General features: G+C 34.5%; 1 protein-coding gene across 2 annotated transcripts in view; it reads left to right on the top strand.

Annotated features, from left to right (window-relative positions):
• Nucleotides 1–18,204, top strand: part of LOC102275430 (alpha-amylase 2B) — a 76,144-nt gene extending 57,940 nt beyond the window's left edge. For both annotated transcript variants that reach the window (XM_070367585.1, XM_005897949.2), the window contains 10 exons: nt 4,058–4,271; nt 4,608–4,754; nt 5,807–6,004; nt 6,399–6,629; nt 7,444–7,577; nt 10,317–10,439; nt 10,533–10,632; nt 13,358–13,476; nt 13,583–13,708; nt 15,029–18,204. In XM_070367585.1, the coding sequence (XP_070223686.1) occupies nt 4,104–4,271; nt 4,608–4,754; nt 5,807–6,004; nt 6,399–6,629; nt 7,444–7,577; nt 10,317–10,439; nt 10,533–10,632; nt 13,358–13,476; nt 13,583–13,708; nt 15,029–15,218 (1,536 nt within the window). In that variant the 5' untranslated portion in view covers nt 4,058–4,103 and the 3' untranslated portion in view covers nt 15,219–18,204. The remainder of the gene's footprint in view (nt 1–4,057; nt 4,272–4,607; nt 4,755–5,806; nt 6,005–6,398; nt 6,630–7,443; nt 7,578–10,316; nt 10,440–10,532; nt 10,633–13,357; nt 13,477–13,582; nt 13,709–15,028) is intronic.
• The last annotated feature ends 594 nt before the right edge of the window (nt 18,205–18,798 follow it).

The raw sequence follows: 18,798 nt of genomic DNA, 5'->3' as shown, positions 1-18,798 counted from the left end.
TTCTCCATCTTTGGCTGCAAAGAGTATAATCAATCTGATTTCCATGTTGACCATTTGGTGATGTCCATGTGTAGAGTCTTCTCTTGTGTTGTTGGAAGAGGGTGTTTGCTATGACCAGTGTGTTCTCTTGGCAAAACTCTATTAGCCTTTGCCCAGCTTCATTCTTTACTCCAAGGCCAAATTTTCCTGTTACTCTGGGTGTTTCTTGACTTGCTATTTTTGCATTCCAGTCCCCTATAATGAAAAGGACATCTTTTTTGGGGTGTTAATTTTGGAAGGTCTTGTAAGTCTTCATAGAACCTTTCAAATTCAGCTTTTCATCATTACTGGTCAGGGCATAGACTTGGATTACTGTGATATTGAATGGTGTGCCTTGGAAAAGAACAGAGATCATTCTGTCGTTTTTGAGACCGCATCAAGTACTGCATTTTGGACTCTTTTGTTGGCTATGAGGGCTGCTCCATTTCTTCTAAGGGATTCTTGCCCACAGTAGTAGACATAATGGTTATCTGAGTTAAATTCACCCATTCCAGTCCATTTTAGTTTGCTGATTCCTAAAATGTTGATGTTCATTCTTACCATCTCCTGATTGATCACTTCCAATTTGCCTTGATTCATGGACCTAACATTCCAGGTTCCTAGGCAGTATTGCTGTTTATAGCATCGGACTTTACTTCCATCACCAGTCACACCCACAACTGCGTGTTGTTTTTGCTTTGGCTCTGTCTCTTCATTCTTTCTGGAGTTATATCTCCGCTGATCTCCAGTGGCATATTGAGTACCTACCTACCTGGGGAATTCGTCTTTCAGTGTCCTATCTTTTTGCGCTTTCATACTGTTCACAGGGTTCTCAAGGCAAGAATATTGAAGTGGCTTGCCATTCCCTTCTCCAGTGGACCACATTTGTCAGAACTCTCCACCATGACCTGTCTGTCTTGGGTGGCCCTACACAGCATGGCTCATAGTTTCATTGAGTTAGACAAGGCTGTGGTCCTTGCGACTAGATTGGTTAGTTTTCTGTGATTTTGATTTTCAGTCTGTGTGCCCTCTGTTGGAGAAGGTTAGAGGCTTATGAAAGCTTCCTGATGGGATAGACTGACTGAGGGGGATCGTATTTCAAGGGTTTAATAGTGAAGTGTTCCTTGTGGCTACCATATTGGACATTACAACTCAAAAATTCTATGAGAAACTTTGTTGTAGTACATAGAATGTTGACCTGTGCTAGGGCGATTATCAAATTTCAACTTTGTAACTTATTATGTGAGCCTGAACAATTTGTTCAGTCTCTCTAAGCCTTAGTTCCTTTATGTGTGCAAAGTTTCTGCAATGATTAGAGTAGACTATATTATACAATTTCTGACATAATGTTCATTTGTTTTAAAAAAAATCAATGTGGACATGACCCAAGCTACACCAGTGTCTTACACAATACCTGAATTTTAGAGTCTGTATGTTGCAAACATTTATTGATTATGCTATTTGTTTTGCAAGGACCATTAACTATGAAGTCTACCCTTAAGAAAATTTGTTCCAGAATCATGGCCATATAAATATTTACTTTTTACAGAATTAATCAAATATCACTTATTAATATCATATAAGTTCAAAAACTATCATGGAGAATAGTCCTACCTTACTATCAAGATAAACTTCATAAAGATGCTTTATGCATCTGAAAGGAAGAATAGTTACTAGGTATTCAAGGGTGATAGAAGGGAACTTGAAAATACTTGAAAGTCATGAAGGAATAAAGTTGCTTGTAAAATATAAAAGAATTTTAGTTTTGCAATGGATGGGTGTTAGGGACCGTGTTTGTGTTTCACTCCACCACAAAATTCAGATGTTGATACGCTACCTCTCAGTGGGATGATATTAGGCAATGACACCTTTGGGAAGTAATTATGTTAAGGTAAAGTCATGAGAGTGAAGCTCCCCTGATAGAATTAGTGTCCTTGTAAGAAGCAAAAAAGTGTAAAATTCTCAATGGTCTATACCATGTGAGGATACAAGAAGAAAATGTCCATCTGTGATCATGGAAGGGAGCTTTCACCAGACACTGGATTTCTGATATTTTGATCTTGGGTTCCCCAGACTCCACGAATGTGAGAAATAAACATTTAATTATAAGCCATCCAGTCTATGGTATTCTTGTTACAGCAGCTTGAACTAAATTATAATTTTTTTAAAAATTTGAATATAGAGATTATTCACAAAGTGGGTTGGAGAAAGGACTGAAGCAGAGCATTAGGATTCATAGAGTGCTCTTGGTATTTCCTCCACGAAGCTAGTACTTCATTTTTCCTCATCTTAGTAAATGGTGTCACCAAATACCCACTTCTTTAGTTTTTCTCTTTCCCTTATTCTTGAGCTCTAATCTATCTGTAAACCTATTGCCTTTTTACCTGTGAAATGTGTTCTGTCACTGCCCCAGTCCAAACCATTTACTTCTTTCCTAGACCACTGAAAAAGCCTACTGATCTGTTTGCCTCTATTCTTGTCTTCCTATAAGCTACTTTCTTCACAGCAGAGCACTAATTATTTTTAAAAGCTAATCAGAATCTTTTAGGTCCCTTTATTTGACCCTCAGTGGCCTTCTCTTTCATTATATTCCATAGGGCCCTACATGATCTGGCCTATTTCTCTTGACCTCATCTTGTTTTCCTCTCCGCTTTGCCACCTGCTTTAGTTGCACTGACTTTTATTTATTTTATTTTATCTTTTTAGTGTCATTTGAGTATTCTTAGCTTTTTCCTACTTTGGGCTTTTACTATTGCACTTTCTTCTAACTAGATTACTCTTTTTCTGATCTTAAAATAACTGCCTTCTTCTAATCTTTCAAATTCTACCTGAAAATCACTTTGTCAAAGGTACCTTCCCTGACTATTCAGTCTAAAATACACTGATGGTGAAGTCATTTTCTATTTTATTACACTGTTATTTAATACTAGTTCTTATTGTCATCTTACATTGTTTTACTATTATCTACTCATGTATTTTCTTTCTTTTCCACTATAATGTAAGTTGCTCGAGAACAGTATCTTGTCTGTCTTGTTCATCATTGTATCCTGAATATTATCCATGTTCTTAGCAAAAAAACAGACACTTAGTTAATGCTTGTTGAATGACTAGATTAACTTTTTTCCACCAGTACTATATTCTGTCTAGTAGAATTTCATGTATATTAAGAAGGAAAATGGATGTGAATTTATTAACAGTGTTTTATCATATATAAGAGATACTCGGTTATAAGAAATAAGAGGGGGAAAAAAGCCACACTCTACTGCTACAGCCAATGCATTAAGCACAGGATTTGATGAAGAGGGGAGGAAGGAAACTCTGTTTCCTCAATTCACGGTCATTCATCTTCCAAGTGGTTTCTTAAATCTTGGTGCAGAAAGTTAAATGATTACAAATTTTGGTTGAGGGTAAAACCAGAATGGAATTGAATAGTCTGTTTTTGTTTTGTTTTATTTTTTGAAACTGAAATGTTACGAATATTTGAAATATTTTGACTGTGAATTCAGTTGACTCCAATTGTTTTTTCCTTCTATTAATAGAGGACTTCAGAAATAAGGTCTAATCCTAGCTAAGTAATGCATGATTATGAACTTTATATATATTTTAATATTCTCTCAATAAGGAAAACATTGTTATAAAAGGTCATTTAGATCACGACTCTCCAAACTCCCAGCCATGGACCAGTACCAGTACCAGTCCATGACCTATTAGGAACTGGGTCTCATAGCAAGAGGTGTGTACAGCTTATGAGCCAACAAGGCTTCATCTGCCACTCCCCATTGCTCCCAACACTTGAATTACCACCTGTACCATCCCCCACCCCTGGTAGCCATGGAAAAATTGTCTTCCATGAAACAAGACCCTGGTACCAAAAATGTTGGTGACTGCTGATTTAGGTGGTATTCCTATGAGATTTTATGGATGTTCTTCATCCATTTAATGTTATTATTAATAGTTCTGTTCAGATTATGAATAAAGAGTCTGTGGTCCAAGTGTTTATTCATGTTAACATTTACTTTGTAAAATATTCTTCTTACAGGAATACAGATAGTTGCTGGAAAGAACACTGACAACTTCAATGCAAAATGAAGTTCTTTCTGTTGCTTTCAGTCATTGTGTTCTGCTGGGCTCAGTATGCCCCACACACCAAAACTGGACGGACATCTATTGTCCATCTGTTTGAGTGGCGCTGGGTCGATATTGCTCTTGAATGTGAGCGATACTTAGCCCCCAAAGGATTTGGAGGGGTTCAGGTGAGTATTGTTCATTGTATAAGTTGCAGACTTTGCTGTGCTGAGAGTAAGTGGTAGTATCCTCTGTGTCTGAAAGCTGGGACAACATTTTACCTCACAATTAAAGTACTCTAAGTAAAACAGTTTTCTGAGGGAAAAAAAAAAATTGAAATTGTTGGCGACTTTGTTTTATTTCTAAGATAATTTTTTTCACCAGGATATTCAATAGTTGCAAAGAAATGTAGCTGCAAATACAAAGATTCAGAAGTAATTTTAGACTATTGATTAGTTTCTAAAATATTCAGTGATATAAAGTAAGCCATAATTTGATGCTTATTAAGCTTGTTTTATTTGTAGATCTCCCCACCCAGTGAAAATGCTGTGATTACTGACCCTTCAAGACCTTGGTGGGAAAGATACCAACCAGTTAGCTACAAGTTATGTACAAGATCAGGAAATGAAAGTGAATTCAAAGACATGGTGACTAGATGTAACAATGTTGGTGTAAGTGAATTAAAGTTTTCTTTAAACATATTATATAGAAAAATAATTTATCTCTCTTGCCTCTTGTTCCTTTTAAGCAGAATAATTTTCATATATTTTGAAATTTTACTTCATACTTTAGCTACAAATAAATTTTATATTTTTTAATTTTATATTTTAAAAATATAAAATTTAGTTGTTACCTAATATTCAGCTTTTTAAATTATTTGTATATATGCCATTTGTCCACTAAAGAAGATGAAGGAAAAGTTTAAGGCCACAAGCTTAAAGCAAAATAGCAAGTTTTAACCCCTTTTTCTGTACACATTCCTCGGAAATACTTTTCCAGTTTTGAATAGGAAATTCTACTTATAATATTTACTGATAGGTTCATGTGACTTGTTTCTCCACCCATAATCCCAGGTCTTCCTTCCCACAGGTTTTATGATGATATGTAATTATTTTCTCTTTGATAAGGAGGATAATGAGAGACAATACCTAATTTTATTTCTTCTGATCCTAAATAGATACTAGAGGCTGGCTTCTGTTTTTTAGGATGACCCATGTAATTTCAAAAATCAATAATCTCTCCTTCCTCAACTGATTCTGATCTCCTGCCAATAATAGTGTCTTTGCATTTTTTTCATAGTTTGGGGTTCATTTAATTTATCATACTCAGCGCTTACGCGGTCATGTCTGACCCGTTGCAAGCCTATGGACTATAGCCCGCCAGTCTCCTTGGTCCATGGAATTTTCCAGGCAAGAATACTGGAGTGGGTTACCATTTCCTTCTCCAGGGGATCTTCTCTGACCCAGGGATCGATCTCATGTCTCCTGCATCTCCTGCATTGCAGGCAGGTTCTTTACTGCTTGAGCCATTTGACCAAGTGGCTGGAATGCATGTAGGGCTTCAGTTCACAATGCTTTCTTTTACACTTGACTGTTGCTTTTCTAAGATGGTAAGTTATAAAATAACAAATATTTTGGAGTGTCATCAATGTGCTATAAACTCTAAATAATAATATAAATTTCTACCTCTGTAAGCCAAACTGAAATAGAAATTTTTTTTTCAGGTTCGCATTTATGTGGATGCTGTAATTAATCATATGACTGGAAGTGGTGTGAGTGCGGGAACGAGCAGTACTTGTGGAAGTTACTTCAACCCTGGAACTAGGGATTTCCCAGCAGTCCCATACTCTGGATGGGATTTTAATGATGAAAAATGTAATACTGGAAATGGAGAAATTAAAAGCTATGATGTTGCTTATCAGGTACTTAGAAAAAACGAGCTATCTATGCTTTTTATTATCCACATGTAGTTTACTGATCTCCATTTTAAATGTTAGTTTAGATTGTTTAGAAAAACAAGATTCCAAGTCTGACTGTTAAAAATAATAATTTCAAATCAATATTTAAAACATTTTCTGAAATCTAATTTTTCACAATGAAAAATGTCATCCACTGCATTTTCTACATTCTCTATTTTTATAATGAAAAATATTTCTAAGGTATGTCCATAGTAGGATGTCAGTAACTTAAGAGACCAGTGCAAAGAAGGCACTATAGAAATATCTATGAATATTAATGAATAAATGAAAATAATTAAATGGATTCTCAGGCGGAGGTGATGTTCCAAGGATCAATCACAAAGTTTTACTTCTGTAGGTCAGAGATTGTCGTCTGGTTGGTCTTCTTGATCTTGCATTGGCGAAAGATTACGTGCGCTCCACAGTTGCTGAATATCTAAACCGACTCATTGACATTGGTGTAGCAGGGTTCCGAATTGATGCTTCTAAGCACATGTGGCCTGGAGACATAAAGGCAGTTTTGGATAAACTGCATAATCTAAACACAAGCTGGTTCCCTGAAGGAAGTAGACCTTTCATTTACCAGGAGGTATGTCAATACATGTGTATGCTAAGTCACTTCAGTCTTATCTGACTCTTTGCAACTCTATGGATCGTGTCCATATAAAACAATACCATTTATTATTCATCAGAGTATAATTCATCAGTATTCATCAATAATTTATCAGAAAATAAATGGCAGATTTCATTAAAAACACAGTTTCTGTAGATTAATGGATGAATCATTTATATAGAAGAGTGTTCCTTAACCTCCTTTTATTCAGACTGTATGTTTATCATAAGAGGTTTTTTATGCAAGTTCTGATAATTTATATAGGTTGCAAAAATCTCTATGTCATATAATGTCCCCAGAAGTCATTATAGAAGACAGATAATAATATAGTAATTGTCTTAAGACAGGTTATCTGACTTTAAATCTTGGCTAGAGCACTATTTAGATGTATAGTAAATTGATCAACCTGAGGAGCAATTTTTTCAAAATTTATCAAAAAGAATAATGATAATGGTTATATCTTTATATTATTTGGAGAATTAAAGAGGTAATATTTATCAAACACTGAGAAATATTGTCAGCCAGGCATTAAGTGCTATATAAATATGAGCTACTTTTATCATTTATGATTAAGACTAATTTGGACAGCATTCTTACAGGACAACAGGTTACTTTGTCATGCTCCTTTTAATATTGTAGTATATATTTTAGCAAAGAAAAATAAGAATTTTGATATAAGGAAAACTATTTGGGGCATTTCATAAAAATAGATAAAGCTATTTTCTATATAATTTTAACTTATTAGTTAAAATTCTTTCTTAAATGATATTTTTTTCTTCATTTCTATGAGGTAATTGATCTGGGTGGTGAGACAATTACAAGCAGTGATTACTTTGGAAATGGCCATGTGACAGAATTTAAGTATGGTGTGAAACTAGGCACAGTTCTACGCAAGTGGAGTGGAGAGAAGATGGCTTACTTAAAGTAAATGAAATATGATTTATCCTTTGAATTATTTCACAGATTTATTTGTGATATTACCCCAGCATGAGTTTTCTTCTTAATACATTTTATTTAGACAACTTTCAAGGATTCATTTATTAATAACAAGTGTTATACTTCCCTAACTGCTAAGGGATCATCATCATTATTTAGAATGTCAATCACAAAGAGGTGCTTTTTGAGATCCAAAGCATAATCTAGAGATTTTAATCTGTGATTTTGATCTAGAGATTTCAACATGACTCTACTAGATTTGACTAATGTTTGCATATAATTTTCAAGCCCAGGTTATTGTTAAAATGATTCTATAATTTATGAATGGCTTCCTACAATGAAGCCATGCTATAGAATTACATATATTAATCAACTAATTGATTTCAAATATTAACATTATAACAATATAATATTGAAGGCTTATTTAAACCCAGTTTCTCATTCTGTATAGTATGATAGTGGATGTTGGTCCTTCTAAAGCCCATCTAAATTATAATATACTGAAAATTTTAAAATATCTTTTATAACAAAAATCTTATATCTGTAACATGAATGTAATTTAAGTAATTCCTACATATATACATGCATGGAATATATTCCTAGATAAAATTAAGGTTCTTTCAGTTTTTAAGTATCAAAGAAGACACATTTTTCATTTTTACCAAGAATTTTATTGAACAACATATTCACCATTTAGTTCCACTATCTTCTGCCAGGCAACTTCATAATTTTATCTATTATACAGTATCTACTTTTCATTCTTTGTTGCAATTTTGTTTTTATTTATTTATTTTTTAATTAAATTTTATTTTATTATTATTATTTTTTTTTTTTTTTACTTTACAATATTCTGTTGGTTTTGCCATACATTAACATGCATCCACCATGGGTGTACACGTGTTCCCCATCCTGAACCCCCCTCCCACCTCCCTCTCCATACCATCCCTCTGGGTCATCCCAGTGCACCAGCCCTAAGCTTCTTGTATCCTGCATCGAACCTGGACTTGCGATTCATTTCTTATATGATATTATACATGTTTTAATGCCATTCTCCCAAATCATCCCCCTCTCCCTCTCCCACAGAGTCCAAAAGACTGTTCTATACGTCTGTGTCTCTTTTGCTGTCTCGCATACAGGGTTGTCGTTACCATCTTTCTAAATTCCATATATATGCGTTAGTATACTGTATTGGTGTTTTTCTTTCTGGCAGTTTTGTTTTTAAAATGGAATTTTTATTTATGTCTAATTAGAGAACTGCATGCAGAAATATAATCAAGAAGTTTTTTTCCCCACTTAACGATGTGGAACCCAAATATCAAAGCGATTAACCTAACCACGCTGGTACAAATGATTTTCAGTTCCTGATTTGGGTATTTTGAATGTGTTGGCTATCACATGTGTGGTATAACATTGATTACTCTCAAAAGTGTCTCAATTTGATTACTATAAACTTCATCTGGTCTACTAGACCATGGAACATCATCTAGTGTGGAATCTCAAACATGAAGATAATGTAGTTTAAAAAAAAAAAAAAACGATATAAATTCCTCCTTTTCCTCTGGCTTAATGAATATCATTTATTCAGTATAAAATCTTTATATGTTCCACATGTTAAGAATAAATGTACATTAAATCTTGAAAAAAAAAAAAAAGAAACTTTGTAAAACTTCACAAAAATTTGCACTTTTGACACATTCAATCAGTAACAGTGCCTTCTCCATAACCTGCTCAAATCGTTTTTTGCATTTCTGCTGCTGCTGCGTCACTTTAGTTGTGTCCGACTCTGTGTGACCCCAGAGATGGCAGCCCACCAGGCTCCTCTGTCCCTGGGATTCTCCAGGCAAGAACACTGGAATGGGTTGCCATTTCCTTCTCCAATGCATGAAAGTGAAAAGTGAAAGTGAAGTCGCTCAGTTGTGTCCGACCCTTAGCGACCCCATGGACTGCAGCCTACCAGGCTCCTCCACCCATGGGATTTTCCAGGCAAGAGTACTGGAGTGGGGTGCCACTGCCTTCTCCTTTTGCATTTCAGTTGCATTTAAATGTTTCTTGAAATAGTGGGCTTCCCTGATAGCTCAGTTGGTAAAGAATCCACCTGCAATGCAGGGGACCCCAATTCGATTTCTGGATTGGGAAGATCTGCTGGAGAAGGGATAGGCTACCCACTCCAGTATTCTTGGGCTTCCCTTGTGACTCAGCTGGTAAAGAATCTGCCTGCAATGTGGGAGACCTGGGTTCTATCACTGTGTTGGGAAGATCCCCTGGAGAAGGGAAAGGCTACCCACTCCAGTATTCTGGCCTAGAGAATTCCCTGGTCTGTATAGTCCATGGGGCCTCTAAGAGTCGGACATGACTATAATGAAGCATGGTATGCCAAAAATGCTGCTTTTTCTCTGCATCATTAATATTAAAATGGCTAACAAAAACTCACCAATTTTGATATTTTTTTTTAAATGCATACTGCTATGACAGCTGTCACAACACAATCTAACTAAGTTGTTTCAGTTGAAAGATAACTAAGCACTACTAGAGCCATCTAATGGCAAAAACCAAATGCAACCCAATATATCTATATATATTATATTTTAAAAGCCTTGAGAATAATTGTTTAATTAGAGAGAGCATTTCATTACAGGGTGCTATAGTGAAAGGAATACACATTTAGGTTATTCTAAAGTCATTGTAAAAGAATGCATATATGTGTTTTTAAGATTTGTTTTTTAATAGGAACTGGGGAGAAGGCTGGGGTTTCATGCCTTCTGACAGGGCACTTGTCTTTGTTGATAACCATGACAATCAGCGAGGGCATGGAGCTGGGGGAGCATCTATTCTTACATTCTGGGATGCTAGGTAAGAAACAAAGTTCTCCATTTTTAAACCTACATTTTAATGACGTTAAAAATATTATTTTCTTCTATAATGTTATAATTTTATGCCTTTTAGACTGTACAAAATGGGAGTTGGATTTATGCTCGCTCATCCCTATGGATTTACACGAGTAATGTCAAGCTACCATTGGCCAAGACATTTTGAGGATGGAAAAGTGAGTTTTGGTGCTGTCCAAAATATCTTTTTCTCAAACAAAAATAATTAATTTTGGTTTAATTTCTCATGATGGTATTACATTCACTAGTTTATCAAATATTTATTAAGTGTAAATCTGATATAGTGCTCTTTTAACAATGCAGTGGATATTTAAAAATCAAAAATGAATGATCTCTGTTGACAGAGTATGTAGGTTGTTTCAAATTATAACAAATATACACTCTCAGCCAACCGGCCTACAAAAAAAAATACCCCTTAAAAATAAGGATACAGTGAGTAAAATGTATATTAAGGTATTTGGAAATTTAGTGAAGTTTACTTTTCAAACTGGAGATTTCAAATGTAGCATCATACAGCAACTTCATACCTCAAGGGGAATATCTATCTTCAGATAGATATTTCTCTAATTTCTAGTAGGTCCTTTTCAAGTTTAGAAGTCTACTACTACTTTTTACAGCAACTCATTCTATTCTTAACAGCCTTAATATTTAGGTGTTCCTTTATATTGACCCAACTTATAATTTCCAGTACAATTAGTCTTTTTTTTATTTCTGATGTCAGGAGTCATGGCATATGTTCATTTTCCTTTCTCCATAACATTTGCAAGGCTTTTTCAAGACTTCTGCATGCTAACAACTCTTAGTTTTATCCGTCATTCATCATACCATATGATTTAAGACAGATATTGATAACCTTCCTTGACATAATCTGTCTTTTCCTATGATTATCTTTGAAAGTACCAGTCAGAAATTTGGTCAATTTAGTAAAGGATATTGTTATATTTTGATTAATATATTTATTGAAAAAAGGAGAATGAAATAAAATAATATGTATTTAGCAATTATCATCTGTAAAGCATTTTTACATATCTTATTCAATTTTTATAGAAACTAAGTCATATCTTCATTTTATAGAAGAGGAAAGTGAGGCACAGAAGTTATGTGTATTAACTAAGTTTTCCTTGTTAGTAGTAACAGAACCTGTTACTTATTCTTAGTAATAGAACCTAAGAATAAGAATTTAAATCTTGCTTTTTCTAACAATAAAGTCCTTGCCATTTCAATGACATTATACTCACTTCCAATAGTGATATTGAAAAGTCATTGTAATTCCTTGGAAAGATAATGAGAGGGTTAAAAAAAATCATTCCCTTGTTTGAAATACGGCACTAGAGAATGAAAAGTTAGGGATAAGAGAAATTCAGTAAAAATACTGAGCAAGTTGGATAGTAAATGAAGACACTACAAAGACACAAATAGGACAGATTGGGTTCGGTGTACTAAATGAGTGGCTCAGATGGTAAAAATAAGGACACATGTAATGTTAAAAATGTAAGCTTTTATCAATAAATGGTGCTGGGAAAACTGGATAACTACATGTAAAAGAACGAAATTAGACCACTTCCTAACACCATTCAAAAATAAACCCAAAATGGATTAAAGACCTAAATGTAAGGCCAGAAACTATAAAACTCTTGGAGGAAAACATAGGCAGAACACTGACATAAATCACAGCAAGATCCTCTTTGACCCTCCTAGAGTAATGGAAATAAAAACAAAAATTAAAAAATGGCACCTAATCAAACTTAAAAGCTTTTGCACAGCAAAGGAAACTATAAACAAGATGAAAAGACAGCCATCAGAATGGGAGAAAATAATAGCAAATGAAGCAACTGACAGAGGATTAATCCCTAAAATACATAAGCAGCTCATGAAGCTCAATATCAGAACAAATAACTCAATAAAAAAAGATGGGGGGGACATAAGACCTAAACAGACATTTCTCTAGAGAACACATACAGATGGCCAGTAAACACATGAAAAGATGCTCAACATCACTTATTATTAAAGAAATGCAAATCAAAACTACAATGAGGTATCACCTCACATCAGTCAGAATGGCCATCACCAAAAGATCTATAATTGAATGCAGGAGAGGATGTGGAGAAAAGGGAACCTGCTTGCACTGTTGGTAGGAATGTAAATTGATACAGTAACTATGGAGAACAGTATAGAGATTTCTTTAAAAATTAGGAATAAAATTATCATATGACCCAGCAATCCCACTACTGGGCATATACCCTGAGAAAACCATTATTAAAAAATACACATGTACCCCAATGTTCATAGCAACCCTATTTACAATAGACAGGACATGGAAGCAACCTAGATGTCCAGTGACAGATGAATAGATAAAGTTGTGGTACATATACCCAATAGAATATTGCTCAGACATAAAAAGGAATGAATTTGAGTGAGTTAAACTGAGATGGATGAACCTAGAGCCTGTTATATACAGTGAAGTAAGTCAGAGAAAAATAGATATATTAATGCATATATGTGGAATCTAGAAAAATGGTATGTTTGAACCTATTTGCAGGGTAGGAAGAGACTTAGACATAGAGAAGAGACTTGTGGACACTGCAGGGGAAGGAGGGATGGAAAATTGAGAGTAACATTGAAACATACATCACCATATGTAAAATAGATAGCTAGTGGGAAGTTGCTGTATTATTAAGGGAGCTCAACCTACTGCTCTGTGACAATGTGGAAGGGTGGTATTGGAGGGTAGGGCATTCAGGAGGGAGGAGGCATGTGTATACTTGTGGCTGATTCATATTTTTAAGCAGCAGAAGCCAACACAACATTGTAAAGCAGTTTTCCTCCAATTAAAAAAAAATTGAGCTTTTAAAATTGATTTTTTTTTTTTTTTTGCTAATTGAGGATGTTAATGATTGGGTCGGGCCACCAAATAATAATGGAGTAATTAAAGAAGTTACTATTAATCCAGATACTACTTGTGGCAATGGCTGGGTCTGTGAACATCGATGGCGTCAAATAAGGTAGGAATACTTATTTAGACATATCCTCTAACAATAAACTTTCTTAACATTTTATTTTAAACTATTGAAGCAGTCATCATTATTTCACATGCTCTTTTTTTTTTAGGAACATGGTTATATTCCGTAATGTGGTTGATGGACAACCTTTTACAAACTGGTGGGATAATGGTAGTAACCAAGTAGCTTTTGGAAGAGGAAACAAAGGATTCATTGTTTTCAACAATGATGACTGGTAAGTAAATATCAGTTAAAAATGATATTTTATGCTAATATTCTTGGTTTATTCTTTTCCTGCTCATTTGCTTTTTTCATCTCTGAAAAATTCTTTAGATGGCAGATTAAGAAAACATAATGATCAGAAAAGGCCAGAAGAAAAATGATGATGATGACTCTTATTCTTTTGAGCTCTGTTTATACGTACTTTCTTTTCTAAGTGGAGTTATTTTTTGTGCACTCTTGCATATCTTTGGTAGATATGATGCACATGTATATGCCCCTCATATAAAGTACACAGCATAGTTAATAAAAACTTTGTGAAATTTCTAGAAGAATGTCTTCTAGGGATTTTAAATCAATAATGGGAAAATGTTCCCTCTAGTCTGAAATATCTTTTTCTATAACTTTTTTTCACCTACTCTACTATCTGGTTTTTTGGTCTTCTTTTTCACTTTCCTGTCTCTTTGTGACAAATACTTTTTAAAGCATATATATAATGAATACATATAATACATATATAGGTCATTTAATCACCTCAGGAGATTTTTGAGTTTTTGTCTGAGACATCTCATACTGATTTTCATTTATGATACTTATAATTCTCTACCTCTAGCATACTGTTTCCCTTATAGAACTATAGCTCAGAAGACCTCTTTGCAGGCAGTTGCAATGTCTTAATCCAAGGCCAACTTCCATTCTTCTTAGCCCACTCTAGGCCGACATATATTTCACTGACAAAAAAATAAATAAAGTATATACTTATCTTCCCCAAGAATTCATTGCTAGTCCTTTGATGTCTGTCTTTTGTATGTCTGTCTTTTGTAGATGGGAGAAACAAGTTTATGAGACATCTTTATATTTTGAAACTGTATACTTCTTCATAGAAATGTGAGATTATTTTTATCTGCAACCTCAATTTATTTTAACTTCTTAAAAATTTTTTGAAGAAATAATCAAATTTAAATTCTTGAAAGTAATAAGTATATTCTTAAGTTCAGACAAAGGCAAATTAAAAATATTTGTGTTTACCAAAGGTAGTAATTTTCTCTAAGGGACATAAGTCACTCAAATCTTCACTGATACTCTTCAAACTTTTTTTTTTTCTATAAAATTTATTATTGACTAAGAAACTCTGAAGTCCTCTATAAGAATTTTGTTGGCTCTGATAAAACTATTTACATCCACCGAAGAGGTCTTTGTGTTTGAATTTTATTTTAATTGCGAAATTGACTGCTTAGAGTTCTATAGCACACAGTTAAACTATTTTAGAGACAGTCTCTAATCTTGATTTTACTTGTGGAGAATTCAAGTTAAATCTTAAATTTCATTTTTACAGGGCGTTATCTGCAACTTTGCAAACTGGTCTTCCTCCTGGTACATATTGTGATGTTATTTCTGGAGATAAAATTGGTGACAATTGTACAGGAATTGAAATCAATGTTTCTTGTGATGGTAATGCTTATTTTTCAATTAGTAACTCTGCTGAGGATCCATTTATTGCAATTCATACTGAATCTAAATTATAAAATTTAAATTAAATATATGTATATATATGCCCAGAGAAATAAAGTTTCTTTTATTATATATGTAATATGTAACTTTTCATGATTCATTAATTTTGGTAAAAGCTATAATAATCAACTTGAACAACTCAGAAAAGCATAAAAAATGATAATTATAAGTACAATCAACATTTTGTTTCATTTTAGAAGATTCTCATTATTTCTCAAAATAATTTCTAAGAACTCAGAAAGGCATGTTGAAAAATGTTTGTTGCCATTAACACCATTTGCCCAGCTATGTATCTTTAATCCACATCTGTATTTCTTACATAAAATGTTTCTAACAGCAGCACAGCATAGCTTATTTAATGATGATTCCCATACAGTCATACAGGTATAACACTTGGGTATTTTTCACAATATAAAGACCCTTTCATGGTTAAGAAATTAAAAAAATAAAATAAATTATGTAGTCTATAGTTCTTAATTCTCTTGAGCTCACAGGTATCTTCTCCTACTTTATATTCTTTCTTCTTTTTCTTTCCCTTTCATGTTAATAGCTTTAACATGATGATGATGTATGGCTTTTGTTCCATCTCTTAACCCCTAATGTGGATGTATGTTTAGGTAGGGCTTTCATGGCACCCTATACTCAGATTTTCTTCCTGATCTTTTAGCTATTTATTCTCCTTCACTTTGACTGTAAATTTGGAATTTGTTAAGTCTCTCATCTAGGGTTTCTTATAACTCTCAGTTGTTTTATTTTCATGATTGAATCAGAAAATAGAAGCCATATCTTGGAAACTCTCTTTTCACCCATAAATCTTGTATCTACATTTGCCCCTTTCATATTCTTCTTTCATCCTATCATAATGAGCATAGAGCACTTCATTTTACCGAAGTCCATGCCCTCCATTTTCACCTTTTTGAGGACTTTATTTCTTAGATTATCCCTTTTCTTCTGACTTAACAATCTTTCTTTTTTAGTCCCCTCTCTCAGCTAAATAAAATCCATGACTCTCAATTTTTCTCTTCCTTGTCAAACTCCTAAGTTTTCATGACACAGTCTCAACGTCCTCAACACCAGTCATTTTTCATCCCCTTACTCCAGTTTCCATCATTACTTCATTTAATCTGCTGTTGTCAACATAATCGAAAATATTTTTGTTACTAATACCATGTACTCCTTTATCCTCATCTTGCTCTGTTTCACTACACTATTCAATATGGAGAGACACTCTCACTTCCTCTCTTCCTTTGGTCTCTATGATTCTACTCTTTCCTTATTTTCCTTTTCCTTTGCTGATTGCTCTTTTTCAGTTTTTTTTTTTTTTTTGGATTAGCTTCTGTTTCACCTAAGAACTCAGTTGGATTTAATTCTCTGTCTCTCTAACCTCTCTCTAAGTGATTGCAATCATTTCCATGGATTTAAAACACATGCTTTGGCATAGAGACCTGAATCTGCCAACCAGAGCTCTTCTTCACCTTCACGTTTACAACAAATGCTTCACATCTCTACTTCAGTATTTCACAGACATCTCATATGTGGCATGTCCAAAATGTGACCTTCAATTTTTGTCTTCAGCAAACCTTTCATACTCCCTGCTGCTCTGTTTCACCACTTATTTAGAGACCTGTGATATTTCCTTCATTTTTTCCCTTTCTCTTAACTTGCCCTTTTCCCCCACATAAACCTTAAATCTACTAATTTTTATTCAAAATATTTCTTAATTCCTTGCACTTCCTTTCTTGTATGCTCTTCATTTTTCTTACCTGTGTTTCAAAACAACTCGTATCCTATTTGTACTGCTTTACTTCCTCAACTGATTTACTGGATTCCTTGATCGCTCAGTTGGTAAAGAATCCACCTGCAATGCAGGAGACCCCGGTTCAATCCCTGGGTTGGAAAGATCCACTGGAGAAGGGAAGGGCCAGAATACCCACTCTAGTATTCTGGCCTGGAGAATTCCATGGACTGTGTAGTCCATGGGATCGCAAAGAATTGCACAGATTCACTTTCAGATTGAGTTCTTAAACAATATGTACCAGACTCTGTTCTGAGACTCAAGATTCAATAAAGACCAAAATAGAATACTATCTCATAGTATTATGGTGAGTGGTAAGAAGGAAAGTATAGAAAGTCATGAAAATACGAGGGGAATTTGACCTAATCCTGGATAAATATCTTTGTAGAAGTGGCCTTTGAACTGAGATTTGAATGATAAATTTGAGTTAGTTAGGGAAAGAGATGAGAAAAGAACATTCCAAGTAGAAGAGACAGAATTTCCTAGATGGGTGAAGGAGCTGGGTGAGTTTGAGTAACTAAAGATTAGTATGGCTAGAGGAAAATATAAAGAGGAGAGTCTGGGAGATGAGGCTTCAGATGCAGACAGGTATAACCATCCTGTAAAGAATTTTGGCCTTTTATCCTAAGGTAAGTGGTAATCCACTGCTTAATTTTGGAAAGGTGATGGTGCTGGTAGTGGCTTTCTAATTTGAAAACATCACTCTGGATGCATATAGAGAATACAATGATTAGAGAAAGGGCTAAAGTAGATGCTGATATTGCAATGAACCCCTCCATAATCAAAAGAATAGGAAGTTCTGTTAGTCAGGTATTCTAATAGTAACAATTTCAGTAGATATATCCTTCATGTTTTATTTTCCTGGACAAGATCTTTAAACTCTAGACAAATATCCTTGCTGTCAAATACTGTTATCCAATAACAGAATGCCTTTCAAATATCCTTTTTGAAGTTTGCAACCTTAAGGTCATAATGTTCATCTTCCTTTCCCTTCCCCGGGTGGGTATAGACCTTATTATCATGGTTACTGACTCCTCTCTTGAAAGGGTCCTCTGGATAGAATTTTATATAAAAGAAAGCAGGTGATTCTGATATGTTACAAAACTGCTATGAATTGTTCCCAGGCCCTGGCTTGTGATTAGTTTCCTTGCATCCATCCTGCAATGCATTTGTTATAAACAATAAAGTCTGACTTTAAATTGTGAGTCTGTGGTGTTTTGTATATAATAATATTAGTAAAATAAGAGAGTTTAGTCATTTAAGAAAAGGATGGCTAGATAGTAGCAGTGGAGAGAAAAGAAAAGTCAAGAAATATTTAGATGGTAAATTAAGAATGTGATGCTGAATTGGACCTGAGTGACATAAAAGAACAGGGCTTCAATAGATGAAACCAGATTTCTGGTTTGCAGAACTGAATGACTGGTGATGCCAGTCACTGAGTTATGGGACCGCTTATAAAGAACAGGACTTCCCTTGTGGCTCAGCTGGTGAAGAATTTGCCTGCAATGCGGGAGACCTGGGTTCAATCTCTGGGTTGGGTAGATCCCCTGGAGAAGGGAAAGGCTACCCACTTCAGTATTCTGGCCTGGAGAATTCAATGGACTATACAGACTCCAGTATTCTGGCCTAAAAAATTCCCTGGAGTGTACAGTCTATGGGTCACAAAGAGTTGGATACGACTGAGTGACTTTCACTTCACTTCACTTCATAAAGAACAGGAGCCAGCTGAGCTAAAACCTGGGTTAAGAGCATCTGAAAAAAAGTAGGGGCAAACATTCAAAAATGTCTCCAAAGCGAAA

This window comes from Bos mutus, chromosome 3, assembly GCF_027580195.1.
Source record: "Bos mutus isolate GX-2022 chromosome 3, NWIPB_WYAK_1.1, whole genome shotgun sequence".
NCBI lineage: Eukaryota > Metazoa > Chordata > Mammalia > Artiodactyla > Bovidae > Bos > Bos mutus.
Note: the sequence above shows the minus strand (reverse complement) of the source record. Positions and strands in the feature narration are given on the sequence as shown.